The sequence below is a fragment of the Parambassis ranga genome, chromosome 17 (assembly GCF_900634625.1).
Source record: "Parambassis ranga chromosome 17, fParRan2.1, whole genome shotgun sequence".
NCBI lineage: Eukaryota > Metazoa > Chordata > Actinopteri > Ambassidae > Parambassis > Parambassis ranga.
In genome coordinates, this window is record NC_041037.1 from 3,340,577 (window position 1) to 3,359,830 (window position 19,254).

A 19,254-nucleotide genomic window follows, 5' to 3' on the forward strand; every position below is an offset into this window, starting at 1 on the left:
ACCTCTGTCATCTGTGCACCGTCACCCCATTTCCAGCTAACCCCACGGCTCCAGCCGAAGGTCTGAGGCCTCCTCCTCCTCCCCCTCCTGCTGCTGCTTCTGCAAGGCTTAAACACTCAGAAATAAGTTGTTAATATCCTGAAGTGTTCCAGCACTTGAGTGTGTTTCACATCGGTAATCCATTATTTCAATTGAATGAAGGATTACTGCACCTACAGGAATTACTTCATCACCATAAGCTGCTATTGCTTTTGTGAAGTTTTCCGAGTTAAATGAAATGCTTATTGCTGTAATGCTTGATGATTGCACTGTCCCAGCTGAGGCAGGAGTGATGCGGAGATACAGAGCCACGCCTGACTGCTGGTGGCTGATATAAGTCACGTTGAGCGGTAAACGAGTCATGACTGAGTCAGCGCAGCTCCAAACTTGCTCATACTTTGAGGGCCATTTGGTCGTGTGCATCACAAGGTGTTATGAAAGAATGACTATGTTGTCAAATGTGTGAAAAAACAAACAGGGATACTTCATGTGTTCCTGAGGTAGTTTTTAACAAGTTTTTTAGTTCTAATTTAGTTTAATTTAGTAATTAAACATGCCATCTGCTTTTATCCCCACAAAAAAAAAAACACAGGAAAGCTTTGGTCCTGTTTTTCAGAGACTGATTTGATGTTTTAATCTATTAAAAACCAGTATTTTATTTGTGCAGCCATTCTATGAAGAGTCATATCACAGAGTGAGCCTGTGCTGTGTTCTGTTCTTAAATTCTTAAATCAATCTGAGCGTATTGCCCCTTAATTCGGTTAAATCCCTTTTAAGACATAACAACAGACCATAAAAGACCATCAAAACAACCCAGATTTTGGGTCACCTCATTTTCCTGTCTGGCTCCAGCAGACTGCTGTGCGGCTGTGCAGAGCGGAGAAGACGGCCGGCTGGATTAGCCGGTTTGCTTTAGGTGATGTTTGACAGCAACGCTGGAAGCTTGGATTAGTGGGAGTTTAGGGACCTGTCGACGGAGGTCACGGCGGGGTAACCATCTGCTGAGGAGCAGCCACCAGTTCTCAGCCGGACACCTCAGCCTGCCCCTCATTTGCCAGAGGACTTCTTTCCTCTCCATGACAACTCCATGAGAGGCACCCAGGCGACTAATGGCATTACTTTGTTACGTGTGTGTGCTCATTAGGGCTGCGCTGCCGTTGGGACACACAACTATTGCAGTGTGGGAGATTCCTCGGTAATTCCTTAGCTGCTGGTCATAGCTGTTTGGTGATAATGGCAGGTTTTTGGTTGCACTAGGAGATGTTTTCTAAGCAGGGAGTACCTGTTACTGACAGTGTGAGGGTGGATTATCTGTATATTTAAACGTAAAGAACCTGCACGTCACAGGCTGTGACTTGGAAAATATACATCGTGCATTCCTTTACCTGCTTCCTTAAAAATATCCCACAGTTGAAATAACTGGTTTGACATTTCAGGAATCCTCATTAAACCAGAAATGGCAGAAAGGTTTAGGCAAGATTAGATAATATTGGTGACATAACAGAGAAAAGGTCATCTTCAAGGTTGTCATTGAGCAGCACGTTTGCCTGAAAAGACTCACACTGAAGAAGAACTTTATTAAAACAAAATATTGTTTTTCAAACAATTCAAACAGACACTGAAGGTTAAAAGAGCCTATTGTCTGTTTTTCTTTTCTTTATTGTATTTTTTGGTGAAGGGCTCTTACTTTGAAAGGCCAAGGCTCGTGTACAAGGTGACACACAGACTAAACAGTAAGAGTTTTATATAAAAATACACATTTTCTTAACACTGTAGGAATTGGAACATTTGTTAGTACTGTTTATTCCATAAAAATGAATTGTTGGTACTTCTCAATTTAATATTTAGCATATATATATATATATATATATATAAGGATATATAAGGATAGATTTAAAGGATAATTCTTGTGTTTTTAAATCGGAGTCCTGTTAGCCTTCATTCTTTGTCCAGGAGGTCTTTCTGCTCTTCTTCTAGCACGGCTGTTTTAGGAAATAACGGTTCTTTGCAGTAAAGTTTGTCTATTTTTAGTTTTGCAGTAACTTCATCATCCCCCCTAACACAGTCTGTGAAAGCTTTGAAAATTGTGGAGCACCTTTTGGTAGCCACAGTGCATGAACATAGGTTTTCTAGCTGTCCTCTATACTGTTGTCTTCACTCATTTCCTGATGCTATAGACATCATCTGTGTCCATACTGCCACATACACTACCGTTGAAAAGTTTGGGGTCACCAGGCCAGTTCCATAGCTTCTCTGATCAGAATAACAGTTCAGCTGTGCTAACATCATTTTGCAGGAGTTTTCTAATCATCAATTAGCCTTTTTAACACGATTAGCTAACACACTGTACCATTAGAACATAATGTGATGGTTGCTGGAAAAGTGCCTCTGTAAACCTTTCCATTAAAAATCAACCTTTTCTAACTAGAATTGTCATTTACCACATTAACAATGTCTGATTGGTAGTGTAAACGGTAGTGTAAATTCTAACAGTAAATACATTCAATAGAGGCTGTGTTTAAGTTTTCTCATCGATCCTTTTTTTTTTTTTTAATAGAATTACAAAATTCTGCAACAGCCCTGAGTTGAGAGATTAAAGCAGCTCCTGGCTCAGACAACAGAGATGACAACTTCAGTAGTTCAATTACCAGAAGGCTTTTCCATGCAAGGTCTCTGATTAAAATCAATATGTTGTTCAGTGGAAGCCGCATTTGCCAAGGTCTGGGTGACTTTATTTACACCTCGCCATCACTTTCAAAATATGCGTGATTACATGACTCAATCAGAAGACGACTGATGATGAGATGTTCCATTCATCAAGCTGGAAATATTGATTGTTGCATGGCTCCTGTTAAATACTTTGGTTATTGGAAAAGATGAAGATACTTTGCTTCAAGAAAACTGTGATGTTGTTTAAAAGAAGACATTGATTTCAGGCTACGTTCTTTTCTTGTAATTATTTTTTTTTTTACACACGAACGCAAACAACATAATTGTTTTCTGAACACTTTTCTACCATTTCACATTTTCACCACAGCTGTATAACATGAAAACAAACTTTGTTTTATTTCCACAGAGCCCCCGGTGCCCATCGCACCACCCCAGCTGACCGCTGTCGGCGCCACCTATCTTTGGATCCAGCTGAACGCCAACTCCATCAACGGGGACGGCCCGATTATTGACAGGGAGGTGGAGTACCGCACCGTGTCGGGCACCATGTACGACCTGCAGCCCGTAGACAAGACCACACATAAGATCGGCCACCTGGATCCAGACACAGAGTACGAGATCAGCGTCCTGCTCACCAGACCTCTGGAGGGAGGCACTGGAGCTCCAGGACCCCCTCTTCGGGCCAGGACCAGATGTGCTGGTGAGTCCAAAACACATTTACTGTCAGAACACCTCAGGGAAGGTAGTGTAATGACCGACCTACCTTCCATGGTCTTACTGCAGCAACGTCTGAACAGACGTGAAGCCCATTTTGGACCAGAAGTATGGGGGCCATATGTGGAGAAATATAGAGAAAGTGTGTGTTTGATAAAAGATAAAGTCAAGGACACCTGTATTGTGTGAACACATGCAGCAAGTAGCGTGTCAGTGTAGTACACTTTAGGCTTCCTTTAGCAGAAATAGGTTCCTCCAGGCATTTGCCTTCAGCTTGCTGGAATCTGTAACCTCTCTTTAACATAAAATTCGTTCTGCTGCAAGATATTTGAGAGTAATTCCTGCTTAAATCTGTGATTTAGTCAATGTATTTTTTAATTAAATAGCTCTTGAATTACATGACAACATAAGGGGTTGAATAATGACGTCACGTGTCTGATGTGGCTGTGATCCAGCCTTTAATTCTGGAGGTTTGTTTTGTTTCATTTCCCATCAAAAAACTGGCCCTTAACACTTCACTCATTTGGCATTAGAACTTCTTGCTCAAGTTCAGAAAACGGGTATTTTAGTTGACAAAAGACTTTTCACAACACTTAACTGTTGCTGTATAATTATTTGAGTCAAACTCCCAACTTCAGCAGTGCAGTCAGTAGTGGGGTGAGGACCTTTCTAAGAATCCTGACAATACAAAGTTAAGTAAAATCTACTGAAACCCACAGGTGATGAAAATAATAACAGTTAGGCACCTAAGTATCTAACAATTTGACGGTGATATTTACAAGCCTGTGATCCTCTGCTGCCTCCTAATATTCTGTGTTACCACTAAGAGCACTGACAGCTGAAAATCGTCGTTTCACTTTCATTGACTGTACTTCGCACACTTTCACCACAATGACTGCCTGATACAGCAGAGAACAGAAGCAGCCCACTCGATTAAACAGACGGCGAGATACTTGAATTCACAACAATTGTGTAAAAAGCAGCGGTCAAAGCAGTTCAAGCAGTCCATTCACTCACTCGATACTTTTTCTTTATTTTTATATTATGATTATTATTATTGCGTAAAGCTTGTTGTATTACACTTTGTACCGTTCCTAATTTACTTATACAAACAGAAATATTTCGCCCTCTGCATATAATAAATAGCCATCAGGGCTCCATTGTTGGTAAAGCCCCATTGTGCAGGCTCATTGCATTAGAAGTAAATAACTGCATCTAACAATTGCACAACATATATCATTGCCAGTTTACTTTGTAATTATATTTCCATAGTAGACAAAGGCCTCTGTTTTCTTATTGTTCCAGCCTAAAGATTTTGGACATTAATTGTGTCTTTTTTGTGTGTTTGGAGTAATTTATTCTGCACTGAGCACCTGGAACAATTAGAGGAGTTGTTTACATGTAACAGGAAACATCTGAAGAAATCTCTTCCCTCACTGTTTGTGATAATAAGTGATGATTTATAGTTGACATGGAGCTGAAAGCCGCCCTACCACATGGTTAACTTTATAACTGCCTGGTTTATTCTGCTTTAATTCTCCATCCTAACGCCCTGCAAGCTTCTTAATTCCTCAGCAACACAGATTGATGTCATGTGTGAGACATAGTGGCACCCTAAATTCGGATTATTATACAGCAACTGTGCATTCAGACTCTTAACATGTCCGTAGACACTCGGAGAATGCCTGATGATATTGTACAAATTGCCCTTCTCACAACATTAACCAGCTAAATTCCCACTGCTGTACCCGGATGCCAGCAAAACTATCCTAGCCTCAGCAGTTTCCTAAGCTAATGCCGTGTTAGTGTCCAGAGGAACGCTGATGAAAATAAGAATTTTCTCCCCTCTCGGCCCAGGCGGTGCCCCCTCTCCCCACTGTGAAGGTCGTGAGCTGATTCATTTTTAGTCTGCTTGATAGGGATGAATGGGCCTACCTGTGCAGCCTTGTGAGCCAGGCCCAGCTTGTGCACTTGGGTAGGAGGCGAGGTGTGGAGGTGGGGGTCCTGCCCCTTTGGCCACCCTGCCGGACACAGTCGGGGAGATTGATGGCCCCGGCTCCTGATGTGTGTTTGAGGAAGCGGCTCTTGATCTTGTCCGGCTCTCCGCTGGTCTTTCACTGACAGGCTGGGGCCTCAGCGGCGCTCCTAATTGAACGGTTAAGACTCACAGGGCTGTGTGATACATCACTGTTGATACAGACAGGCCCGGAGACTTGCTCCCTCTCTCCCTGCACTGCTGTCTGGAGGCGCTAATGAAAATCTGTGGCCACTTTGAGAGTACCATCTCTCACATAATTATTCATAGCCATGCTTTGGTCACTTTGCAAAAATGAGCAATGTTTCTGACGACAAAGGATGTTTTAATTCAATCTTCTGTAAAATGGAGAATGTATAATGCAAGGACGCCACAGATTCAATTCAGAGACGGGAGGGAAGAAAGAGGCAGCCTTGAAAGGTTTCCTTTCCCATGAAGCACTTCCATTACTCTCCTAGTGAACAACAAAAGACTGTCTTATCCAAGGCTCTGTGATTGCTTTAGGGGGGTTATTTGTGGGTTTCAAGGGGAATGATTCATACAACAGGTTTTGCTTTGCATAGCCTCATGTCTTTGGACTGTTGACGCCACAACTTGTTAACACGTGTCGTGTTCTCCTCCTTTTTCTCGGCTGTAAACACGTTCTGGTAGCTTTGCTTTCTTTCAGTCTGTGAAATTGTTTACCACTCTTGAGTCCTGTGTGCTCTCTAAGTGCTACTTGAAGGTAGAAGCTGTATTATCAGGTGCTGCCCTAGGTTCACAGCACCGCGCCCCTGCATTTCAGCAACGTTATTGAGAGACCATCACACACAGAGACGACCATTTCCAGCCCTCCCTTGGAAGGCATAAGCGAAACTGCTCCTGTGCTGTCAGGGTTGTACTTGAGTTCTGTGCACATCTGCTGATGACACTTTTTATTTATTTATTTTGATGGAGCAAGGTCTGCACATGGCCTGATTCTCTTCCAGGCAGCACTTGTTATGATCATACAAAGACTTTCATACTGGTTACCATGGTAGAAGAGCAGTCTGTCACAGTCTGTCTTGTGTGTCTCATCTCCACCCTGTGGCCTCTTGCCGTCACGCTGGCTCTCGGGTGCTTTAAAAAATGGCAGTACATGATGTCCATGCTGGGTCCAAACACCTGCTCAGACTCCAGCCTCTGCCAACTCCACATCTCCATCTATAAGTTCTCTCCATCTGCGCTCTGGTACCACGTGGGCGTAGTCTCATCTGTTTGTTTTTACTTTGCCATTCTGTTACACTGAGTGCTATTAAACACAGGGGAATCAGCGTTAATCAGGGATCAGCCCTTGCTTAAACACTCGTTTACAGCAGTGGAGAGCAGGGAGGAGCTGCACAATTATCTTCTCCCACACCAAGGCTGGTTATTTGCATTTAGCCTCCTGGTGAATTGAAGACCAGGTTTGTTTGATGCTCATAAGAATGACAATTGACCGGTAAAATCCAGTGTGATGGTTCATCTCACTTGTGCTTGGATGTAACTTGAATGAGGAGAAAATCATTTCATATAAATAATTATGTTATTGTTTTCTTATAACATTAAATTTAATATTGGACATCGATTGTATGGAATAAAGAAGTGATTGTGGCCAAAAGATGAAATCAGAATAATATTGCGACATTCAGTCTAGACATTGTTAATGTGGTAAATGACTATTCTAGTTAGAAAAGGCTGATTTTTAATAGAATATATACAAAGGTATACAGAGGTACTTTTCAGGCAACCATCACATTATGTTCTAATGGTACATTGTGTTAGCTAATCGTGTTAAAAAGGCTAATTGATGATTAGAAAACTCCTGTGAAATGATGTTAGCACAGCTGAACTGTTATGCTGATCATAGAAGTTATAGAACCCCAAACTTTGGTTTGGTGACCCCAAACTTTTGAACGGTAGTGTGTGTGTGTATAGACTAACTATAATTTGAATTGCAATTCATCTTTAACTTTTACTTTATTGTGTTTATTCTGGACTCTCTGCCTTCTTTGACGCTGCTTTACAAAAAACTCAAGGCGATTTACAAATAATAACCTTGAGTGAGAAACTGTTTACAAGTCCTGTCAGCTTGGCTTCAGCAACACAACTAAGATCTTTTACATTTTGAGGCTACACTGTAAAAAAAAACTTTGTTTGGCCCTGTAATTATTACTTCAATTATATATTTAATTCTACAAAGAAATAAGAATAATAATAATAATAATAATGCATTGGTCTTATATTGCGCTTTTCTGCTCTGTTGGGTAGGCACTCAAAGCGCTTACATTGAGATGCATTATTCTTTCACACCACATTCACACAGTGGCAGTGGTAAGCTACCAGTGGTAGCCACAGCTCCCCAGGGGGAGACTGACGGAGACGTGGCTCCTGAGGTGCGCCTACGGCCTCTCCGACCACCGCCGATTCATTCATATGCATTCATACACCAGTGAGTGCACTGGAGGCCGAACCGCCAACCTTCCGGTTATTGGACAACCCTGCTATACCACTGAGCCACTGAATTTATTGCTTTTACTTTAAAATAGCAGTTTTTGACTTAGTGATTTACTTGGTGATTGTTTGTAATTATGTGTACTCAGTTTTGTATGTAAATGTAATACTTCAATCCAAGTAATATTCACTAACCAACTTCATTGGCTTAGTTACTTGATATTTCCAAGTAAAATGTAATGGTCATCCCTGTACTTGGAGCATGACGTCAGAGCCCCTTTCCACATTTGAAACTGTCTGTGTAGTCATTTAACACACCTTTTGCCTCTTTTTAAAGCCCTACAGATTTCACTGTTGATTTTTAGGCAGGAAGTCATGCTCAGATAAAGCAGAATGCAAAGAAACAGTTAGTATGTGGAGACACGCCCCCGTTGTGCAGGAGGAGTCATCCACTTTTATTTGATTTCCAGGAAATGAGAACTCTACAATACAGTTGAGAATACATACAAATAGTGGCAGTGACACATGTGACTCATAGTGCACAAATAAAATTAACTCCCTCATGAAGCTCAGATTCATGAAGGCCTACCTTCTGCTTTTAAAGCATTTCTCCAATCATGGTGTCACTTAGAAAACATTCACCCTCATTTTATTGGTAAGCTTCACAGTGTTGGTGCAGTGTATTGTGAGCGAGTTATTTTAAATAGGATGAGATACATGAACTAAATTATGAATGTTCTTCTCTGCTTATCTGTATTATCCACAGAAGAATCCTATCTAAAGAACACAAACGCTGCTTTGTCCTTGAAGAGTCTGAACCACTCACAAACTCCTAGAAACACGGTCATGATAAGAATCATACACATCTGTACAGTTAACCTTCAAGTCCGTTGGTTCCATCCACCAAATGAAAAAAAGAAAAACTCTTCTTGCTGTTAAATGTTACAAAGAAATATCTGTTTTACTTTAATGCAATTTCTTCTCTCTGCCATTGTTCAGCTGCCAGGAGAGAGCTTTGAAAAGTGCAATCTACAGAAAAATACCCCCTTTTCTTCCAATGTACACTTAATATGTCAAGGAACCATTTATTTTGATAGACAAGAAGATTTAATGACCTGACTGGAGGACAGTTAAGGCTTTGTACCAGTTACATAAAGCGTCTGCCGGCGTTCACCTCGCCGCCTTTTTTTTCATTCACTTATGTCAGTTTGGGAACAATCTGTGGAAAATTCACAGGTCAGATTTCACCTTTGTTGAACTTGCAAAATTGCAAGTGGCCAGATGTTGTGAAAGCAGAGGTGTGAATGACCTTTTCCTTCAGAGAGAATTATTTATGTCCTATGTATGTTCACTGAAGCTGCACATAAGAAGAAGGAAGAGAGGCTGCAGAGCTGTCGCCAAGTCCAAGGACAGAAGTGATAACACATTTTTTTTTTAAAGAGTTGCGCTATTGTTAGCCCGCTAACCGTGTTAGCTCAGCCAGCTTCCAATCACACCTAACTGAATCAGTATATTTTGCCTCTGATTCTTGTCTAACGAAGCTTTAACATTTCCTTAACAAAGGAAGAGTGATGTCCTGTCAGCTGTAACTGTGATTTTTTTTCTCCCTCTGTGGCTGTGTGCTGGTCCGGAGAGAAAATTGCCTCTAACCTTTTATGATGGTTGCCTCTTTTTTTTTGCTAAGCTTAAGATTGAGCAGATCTGTCTGCCTGGGTCTTAGAGGAGAGGAAATTGTTTGCTAGGCATGTGTCTAATTAACAGCATTGTTGCCTTGAGCCTTGAATAGAAAGCACTTCACCATCTCAGATAACCGTCTGGTTTGTCACCCACAATGGGTGCCAGTCATGTGACCCTATAGGGTTTATATATTGTGCAATGAAAGGCCTTGGTTTGAGTCCCATTGAATGTGTGTGCTTTTGTCAGCCAGAGAGAAAACAGGGCAGATTGAGTTTGTGGTGTGCGGGAAGGTTATGGGAGGAGCACAATAAAAGTGTTTTTATCACAGGCAGTTGGAAGTAGAATGGCGAATTGTATTCTATGATATTGGCTCCGCAAAAGGCAAATTGTGTTTCTTTCAAGGACATGTCCTCAAACAAATGCTGTTGAAAAGGAAGGCAGAAAGAGACTTTGCATTCATAGCTGTTTCATTACTATTATTTCCCCTCACCTCCATCACTCCCATTCATCTATTCCCCAAACAGGACTCTGAGAACAGATGTGCACAAACGATACTCCCGTGACATCCACATAAAGTCTCTTCTTTACTCTGGAGCTGCTGCTTCTTCAGCTCCTCATAAACAATTATCATTGAGGTTGTTTGTAACCTCTATGCTTAAGCCTCAAGAGGATGATGAATAAAGTTTAGTCGGGCTTGGCAGGATCCTTATGTTAAAAAAAAATGTGAACTGAAATGCTTCTCAAGGTCTTTAAATGTTTCTATTCTCCGTCTTTAATTATTCATGGTCTATCTGCTGTAATTTTTGTCACAGATTTTCTCCATCCTTTTGCTGAATTATAGATGTCCCATCCCCCCCCCCCCCCCCCCTTTTTTCCGAGGCATCCAACAAGCACTCATTCAGTCTGCTTGTATAACTCTGAAACTCAAGAACATTTCTGCATCTCCTCAACTAAAGGACATGAATGTCAGGAAAGCTGCGATTTATTCCCACCTAGATAGCGAGATCTTGGATCCCATATATCTCCTAAGTAGGTGGCTCAAAAAAATGCAGCCACCATTTCACAAAGTCAAGCCCCTTGCTTTGATTTACACTGTGGGTAACACCCTGCGTTAAGCACGACACATGCAGGTTTTTTGGCGACAAATGACAATGGCACACGGGCCATCTGGGATGTGTTGAAGTTGAAGGATCACCTTGGTAACCTCCCACTGCTCCTGTAGAGATTGCGTCCCCATCTGTAAATGAGGGCTTGTGTTCTTCCTATTTGTAAGCCCTAACAGCAGCAGCCATTTTCTCCCGGAGGAAAGACAAAGGCCCGTTCTCTGACTGTAGTGATGTATACGCCTGTGTGTGGGCATGTCTGTGTGCTAAGACAGATGAGGGGGGGAGGGAGGGAGGGAGGTCATTCCACCTGTCACTCTGACCCCAATCAGCACACGGCATATTGGTGGAAACAAAATGAATGATTGATTTAACCAGTTCTACCTCCGCTGCCTCTGCTCCTCTCATCAACAGGCTGTCCATTTGTTTTCATCCGGTCGGTGGACTCGCTCTTTCCTTCGCTCTCTGTGTCTGACTCACACCTGCTAAGTTTGTTCTTGTTATTCCTCTAAAAGAACAAGCTTCACATAGACATTTATACCATTATATGTTGAATCTTTTTTTTTTTTTTGCAGTTAAAAGTGCAGTGTTTTTGAGCTGATGGAAGTTTAGGAGTCTGGAAACTGTACACCATGTCACCTTGGATGCCGACATCCCACATGCTCACAGCAGGGAGTGACAACATGCTGGAGACCTGCAGCTGAGTGGGAATACTTTAAATTGAATGGTGAAGAAAACAGAAGTTCTGTGCCAGATACGTCGTCTTAACCCAACCTGCCTGGTACAAGGCACAAGAGACATGAAAAGTCAACTGAAAGTAGTTGACGCTTGTGAAACACTTTATGACGCATCACGTTGTGGGTGTGTCTCCGTCGATCCGATTTGCTGTTGATTGCGTCCAAATATTGAAAGAAACTATGAAGATTCTGAGAAACTGAAGAGATATAAACACTCAATAAAGAAATCTTTGCTTACACAGTTGAGCTGGTGACATTGTAGGCCAGCAAAAAATAGCCTGGTTTGTTCATGAACAAGCACCGGCTCGGTATGACTTGACAGTCCTGAGTCTTGTCGTAGATCATGCGTGCTGGTGGAGTATGTCTTACTTTGTCTCACACACACACACTCTCACTCTCCCTCTCTGTTCAGGGCTGTGAGTAGGAAGGCATTCACCCATTCATCTCCACCCCTACAGCTTCAGGGGCTTCATCAGACAAGGTGGCAGCACGACCTGGTCCAGCGCTGGGGCTCATTCAGTGGTTTCAATTTGATCCAGAGCATTGTAGCCCCCCCCTCCGCCCCTCATCCTCACCCATCATGGCAGTCTCATTTATCATGAGGCCTATAAAGAAGGACTTGATAGAGTGAGGAGGGACGACCACCATTCAATAAATCCTTGTGATTATCCACGCCTCCAAGGTGTATGGGAAAATTGTCTGTGTGTGTGTGTGTCATGAGCATGTGGGCATTTGTCTCTGACTTTGTAATGGGTGTAGAGGGTGATGTTGGAACACAAAAGGGTGCGCGTACAGTGGCTTTAAAGTGCTATCAATTATAACATGTACACGTGTCAACCCCAAGGCCTCGTTTGACTTGTTGCATTTGATGGCAACAAAAACCTTCCACCTTCCTCCCTCCACTCTTTTCTCCCTCGCACACATTGACTCCCTCCATCTTTCCACCTCTAAACCCCCCCCCCCCCTCCCCCACACACACCCACTCCTTCTCCTCCTCTAGAGGATTGCATAGAGGAACACTGTAGGAGGGTGATGGAGCTTTGATTGTCGGTTATCAAAAGCTATCATTACTGTTCGCTTCTGTGGGATATGAAAATGATTTCCTAAGTGTAAAACCCATGTCATTACCTCTATGGTCACAATGCTATCACTGAGATGTAATAGAAAGAGGCAAACAAATGTGCTCACTTCCCAGCCAGCCCAACTCAAACAGAACAGAGTGAATAACACACAGCAAGCGCAGAGATAAGTGACACCAGTGCCGGGCCTCGCTGCCTACAATGGAACACTTTACATGAAAACATCCCACCGACCAGGGTTTAATCTTCGTCATGTTGTTTTGGTGCAGTCTTCCACAAGCCCTGGCTGACATTCTGACTGTCTGCATGCCATACTGTGAGAGTCGAGGCATTTTTCTTTTTTCATCTCCAAACAACAAGCACCCCCTCCTCCACCTCCTCCACCTGAGCGTTGTTTCATCCTGATGAGATAGCGAGCAAGCTCGGGAGCCACATTGACTTGCTTGGGGTTTCTAATCATTGGGGGGGAGAAGTCTTTTCTTCCTCCCTCACCCCCCCTCCTGGGTCTGTTAGAAGTCTACGCCTGCACCAGGCTTTTCTTGCTCTTAATCGATGCGGATCAGATAAAGATCCCGGCTTTCCGAACGACTCGTACGCTGCGAAGCCTGAGGAAGATCTGATAAATAAATCGCTCTTCTGTACATATGGCTGGAAAAGATGCTGAGAAACCAGACTTGAGCTGCTGTGCATGCATATGAAAAGTCCCATAAGGCTATAAACACACACTGCCCCCCACCCCTCATACACACACACACACACACACACACACACACACACACACTTGTCTCGCAGTAAAATGGCTGTGCTCCAGACATGGCCAATTTGTTTCCTTTCATCCAGGACTAATGTCTTGCTCTACCCAGGGGCTAAGTGCACCATTTGAAGCCCCCTCTAGGACAAGCAGTAGCAACATGCGGTTATTTGTTGTTTTTGTTTCATGTGTTGTGTGAAATCACGTTATCACTTGGGCTGCAGTAGCATGTACGCAGGGGCCTGCCTCAAATTAGCGGGAGGCAATAACATGCTGATAATTTCTAAAAACATTATTTAAATGTCACACTGTAATGACAAAAAAAATCACTCATAGTTCTGTGTAAATGTCAAATTCAAATTATTCAATTACATCGGCAAGTGTGGCGCAGGTGATAATTTGTCCACCGCTTGGAATATCAATCTGGCTCTTGCTGCAGCTGGTCCTTGTGTGCCCTGGCAAAAAAGATAGACCTCAGTAATTTCCTGCTCCAAGGGATGCTTTCATAGACATTATTATAACTCTATTCCACTAGAAATATCTGCCCTACTGGAGAGATATTAGAGTCATATATTCACTTCTTTCACCCCAATGTCGACCTCAGTGTGCCGTAGCTTCAGAGAATTGTTGTGCCTCTTAGTGCCTGGTCAATAAAACTCAAGCAGCAGCAGTCGTGGTACGTCGATGTACTCGTCCTCATCATCGTGTCATTCATGGGCCTGTTTGAACACATTTATATAGGATATTTCAGATCAGGCCAGGCAGGAAGGTGTTCCTGTGTTTCCTCGAACATGGCCATGAACAGACTCTAAAATGGACCTTGTTGTTCAGGCAAACAGATGATGTCATTCTGAGTCATGGGTTACCACTTCTGGTTGGGCGCACGCCACAGATCCTCACATTTTACTGCCTCCCTCAGACAGCTGGCATTTGCACTACAGGGAGCCAAGAGGGCAACAAACAATTAGCCTTTTCTCTACAAAACTCCAGGAAGAGGCTTTAGAATAATCACAAGAGCAGCTCACAGAATGGCCAATATTTCTTTATGCATGTACCTTTTCCTTTTCCTGCGTGTGCATCCAGGGTGAAAAGAAAATGTCTAATGGTCCTAGCAGCAATAAAAGACACATTAAAATTTTTATACAAGTAAGATAATTGCTTTGCCTTATTTCATTTCTCCTCTTCTTTGTTTGGCATGGGCTATTTCTCTGCCTGATTATATTTTCCACAAGTCCTCCTTTCTCTCTGGCATCTCTCCCTTGGCCAGAATTGGGGTGCAGTGGACATTATCTATGATGTTCCACAAAGATGGAAGTGTGACATTCTCTCTGAACGCTCCAGAAATGAGTCTCACACTCAGCCGCTCGTGCACGTCTGCTTGAGATTCACACTTTGGTGCATTTGTCGCTTTGAGAGCATCTGGTTTAATTTGATTTCTGTGCCTGGCCACCCTGCAATTCTCTGTGCTTTTAGTGTAACCGTTGCCTACTGAGTGCGGCCAACAGATAGTTCCGCAAATAAAGGGGTTTAAACTTCTATTTTCTGGATGGCTCTCCCAACATTGCAACCGATTTGAGGAAGCCTGTTTTCTTGTGCCAGTTCTCCCCACTTTCTGTGTGAGAATCTCTTTCTGTGGTGACATTTGTTTAAATGCCTTTTGTGAATCACTACATTTATCCACCAGTGGATGCCGGTTTTTACGTTTTGTGTCTGAATATTTTCACTTCATCACTGAGTCCTTTGAAGCTGGAAGTTTTACAAACCACTTTCTGCCAAAATGTAATACTTTCCTTCAAAACCATCAGTGGCCGTCTGCACCGGCAGGAGACCCCTTTTCAAAGTTGAACCATAAAATTTGAAGCAGTGGACTTGAGGAAAGGTTTCTCTAGGAAAACCCTTTTATGCACAAAATCTGCACAACATGCTGCCATCTCTTCATCAGGCACAGTCAATGACACAGATGGAACTCCAGCTTTACTCCATGGTCCATTGTCTATTCACCTTTGGTGTCTGTTCTGGCACGTTTATGTCCTGTTTTGACTTTAATAGCTCTTCTGTCTCTGCCTTGGGTGTCTGTGACCCTGTTGCAGGTTTATTGGTTGTCCATTCTTGGACTAGTGTTGGTAGGTACGCCACAAGATCTGTTTTTGTGGAGATGCTTGGGCCCGGTTGTGCTCTTTAAAGTCCCTCCTTTCATCACTACACTTATGCATCACTTCTTGGATTATTAATCTGTATATTATCCTGCACATACTGTAGATACTGTATATCTGGATAGATGCCAAATTGCGTTTTGTTGCCTTGTACTTGTGTAATAACAATAAAGTTAAATCTAATCTAATTAGTTTGCAGTTTGGCGGAGTCAGGCACCGACTGCACACTCTTCCTTGTAATAAATTCTTCTTGGACAGACAGAGACAGACGGAATGGACATTAGGACTTGCAGCTCTTTGTGTTTGCGTCATGTACTACATGCTGCACATTGATATCAGTTCGCCAATCTTTCTTCAATGGCTCTTGTTCTTCCTTCAGGCCCTTCTAATGCTATTTTATCTGTCGGAGCAGGAGCCATCACATCCGTTGTTTCTCCACAAGTGCTTCTCTCCCCGTTTTTCTCTTTGCAATTTCCTTTCTCACTTGTACAAGCATGTGGAGCCAGCTATAGATTTCCTCTCATATTCCTCTAAGTTAATTTAAAATTATTTTTATGCACTGGATTATAACCAAAAGGTACATGTAGTGGAATCAGATTAAGATGTTGTCAGCAGTGCTTGTTTGCAGATTCTTGCTTGTTTGTTATGTCCTTTACACAGTCTGTAGAAATGAACAGCATCCAGTCCAGTCTCCCCCCTCATGCACCTCCAGAATGTTAAACATGGCTGCCGTGGCTGCCTCTGAATTGCTGGACTGTGTCTCCTGGGGAACGGGGAAATTGAGCCCTGGCTCTTCCTAATAGGTGGTAAAGTGTTAAGTTCCAGAGAAATGGACTGCGAATTTAACCTGGAATGGAAATTGATCCCATTACCTTGTGCTTGGGCTGCTTTCCTCCCGTAGGAAAGAGAGAGAGAGAGAGAGAGAGAGAAGGCAGAGGGAACGCAAGAGGGGAAAATAGATGTAGCGTGGGGGGAGCAGAATGAGGAGATGCGGAGAAAGAGAGAGGGAGAGGGAAATAGAAAAAGGACGAGTCACAGAGAAAGAGATGGACAGAGAGAGGGAAAAAAAGATGGAGAGAAAATGGAGAAGTGAAAGGAAAAAGGCAAGGAGACACAGTGTATGTGATTAGAGGTGATAGGATGGCAATGGAGGTTGTATCCTGCCCGGATTGACAGGCTGGCTGACTCTGTATCAGTGTGGTGCTAATAGCTGACCGCCACTGGGCGAGATGGAAAAGAGAGTGGAAAAGGCGGAGGACAAGGTAGAAGGAGCAGAAGAACGGCACGCTCTGAAGGGATGATACACCTCCTGCTGAGGGTTTCCACCAACAGGCCTCTGCTGTCTCGGTGTGGGCAGCTGCTGTGAGACCAAGTTAGCAACGGTGCTGGGATTTGGCAGTGCTCAGTATCAGGCTGTGGCTTTGAAATTTCCAAATATTTTCTGGAAATATGCACTACAAACAGAAGAAATGCTATTTCAATATGAGTAGAAGTATTGACTGGGGCTTAAGTGTTATGAAAAATCTGTTACTAGCTCTTATTTGACCCAAAGGAACACAGTCTTCCCTCCAGTAATTTCTCTTGATTTTATTGAAACTATAGCACTGGCCTAATTGGTTACCCTGATGCACGCTCACACTCCTCTGCTTTTGTCCATTTTTTGCCCAGAGCCCATGCACGGCCCACGGCGGCTGGAGGTGGTGGACATCCAGTCCAGACAGGTGACGATTCGCTGGGAACCTCTGGGCTACAATGTGACCCGTTGCCACAGCTACAACCTGACCGTCCAGTACCGCTCCAGAGTGGCCGGCAAGGACGAGACCCGGGAGGAGGTGTGTTATGACACCCAGAGCCGCGATCCTCAGCACACCATCCACAACCTGACGCCCTTCACCAATCTCAGTGTCAAGCTGGTGCTGCGTAACCCGGAGGGTGTAAAGGAGAGCACGGAGCTGGAGGTTCAGACTGATGAGGACGGTGAGTGACGGGAAGAGAACGAAGGGAGATCAATTCAATGTTTGAAGCAACAGGCTACATGTAATCAAAATGCAGTTAACATTCTTAAAAACAGAGGTGGTAAAACATGGCTTTTTCAGCTGCCATTTTAAAAAGGATCAGTTCAAGTTGGCAAAGACAATTAAAATTAATTCTGATTCTGTTTTATTTTCATTTAGTTTGCTGGTTTTCACTGAAACTTGAACAATGCAAGGAAAACTGGATCTACTCCAGAGAAAACATCACCATCACAGTAACTCCTGTGTTCAGTCTACTTTAAGTAGCTCTATTATCTGAATGGTTTTATAATGTGTTATGTAAGGAATAATATGCTGCAAGCTAGTCATTACAGAAAATTAAACCCTGACAGGGTGATCCAGGATGTGAAGCGCCTCATTGTCCTGCTTATTACGCTCCTACTGACCAAAGAAATCAATTCAAAATGAAATTGCCAGGCTGCTTTAGATGATGTGTGGTGCTTCCAAATGATCACAACCAATCTGTTACACGCTGTAACAGTGTGTTCCTCAGCAATAACAGACCTCAACATGAACATTATCAGACTTTTTTTTTTTTTTAGCAAATTGGAAGTGGTGCTTCTTGGTGATCAGAGCTGCAACCGTTGTGTTATTCATAGCACTGGTCTGTTCTTCAGAAATAACAGACTGCAGGATATGACAGTAGACTTAATAAAGAGATTAATAAGTAGCTTAAAATAACATTATCTTACTTCTTTAGCTGACTGGATGTGGTTCTCCCATCACAACTGTGTCCATAGCAACAGGTCTGTTATCCATAGCAACGATTTTGGTCTCCTCCCTGGTGATCAGAACTGCATCCATAGCAACAACTGTTCTGTCATATCTGTATTCTTCAGAAATAACAGACCTCAACATGAACATTACCAGCCATTGATTAATGACATTTATCTTACTTCTTTGGCTGACTGGATGTGGTTCTCCCATCACAACGGTTTCCATAGCAACAGGTCTGTTATACATAGCAATCAGAACTGCATCCACAGCAACAACTGTTCTGTCATACCTGTATTCTTCAGAAATAACAGACTGCATATACATCAATGTTACATCCACAATCACAGGTAGTTATCTTTTCTTAATGTCTCCTCTATTATAGAAAGCACATCAGAGTAGAAACAAGCATGGCTCCAATTGCCGAATAACACCTCTGGTGATGTTTTGATCCTTGGGATGAGCAGGTGATTGTCACCTGATAAACAGGCGTAAACAAAGTCTGGGATTTTCCAAATGTGTTCCAGCAGAGCCCAGGAGTCAGACAGTAAGCCTCTGTGTTGTATATCCACCTCCTTCAAAGATGAAAGATCCTCTGTGTTGCCTCAGCAGACACAGGAAATGAACTCTACAGAAGTCTCAAGGAACCCCCGGCCGCCAGATAACAAACAGGCTCAGCTGACGAAAAGAGAGTCATGTCTGGCTCAGATATCTCTGCCTGGAAACTTGAAAGTGGCAACTGTGTTTCACAGTATCTGACTGCTCTGTGTTTCTGTCTGGATCTGTGTGTTTAGAGTCCCGTGGGATAAAGTGTACAGACAGGGTGTAGTTGTAGTTGCGTTCTTCCAGATATATCTGTGAGAAAAAAAAAAAACATCTCCACATCATTGTGTTTCGCTTACAGAATGAAAGCAACTCACATAAGGGGTTAAAGGACCAGATCTTTGGCAGTATCTCAGTACAAGTAAACATTGCAAAAAGATTAGAATTCCATCTACAACACTTCTTTATCTGTAAGAAAATTCAGTTTTGCTGTGGAAACGTGTAGCACAGTGTTTGTTTGTGAGTCGCAGCGACTTCAAAATCATCTCACAAATT

At 42.9% G+C, this 19,254-nt stretch overlaps 1 protein-coding gene across 1 annotated transcript in view; it reads left to right on the forward strand.

The window, feature by feature from the left end:
• LOC114449324 (receptor-type tyrosine-protein phosphatase mu) overlaps window positions 1–19,254 on the forward strand; it is a 149,579-nt gene that overhangs the window by 57,955 nt on the left and 72,370 nt on the right. The window contains exons 7-8 of the mRNA XM_028426882.1: window positions 3,116–3,409; window positions 17,078–17,386. Of these exons, the coding sequence (XP_028282683.1) occupies window positions 3,116–3,409; window positions 17,078–17,386 (603 nt within the window). The remainder of the gene's footprint in view (window positions 1–3,115; window positions 3,410–17,077; window positions 17,387–19,254) is intronic.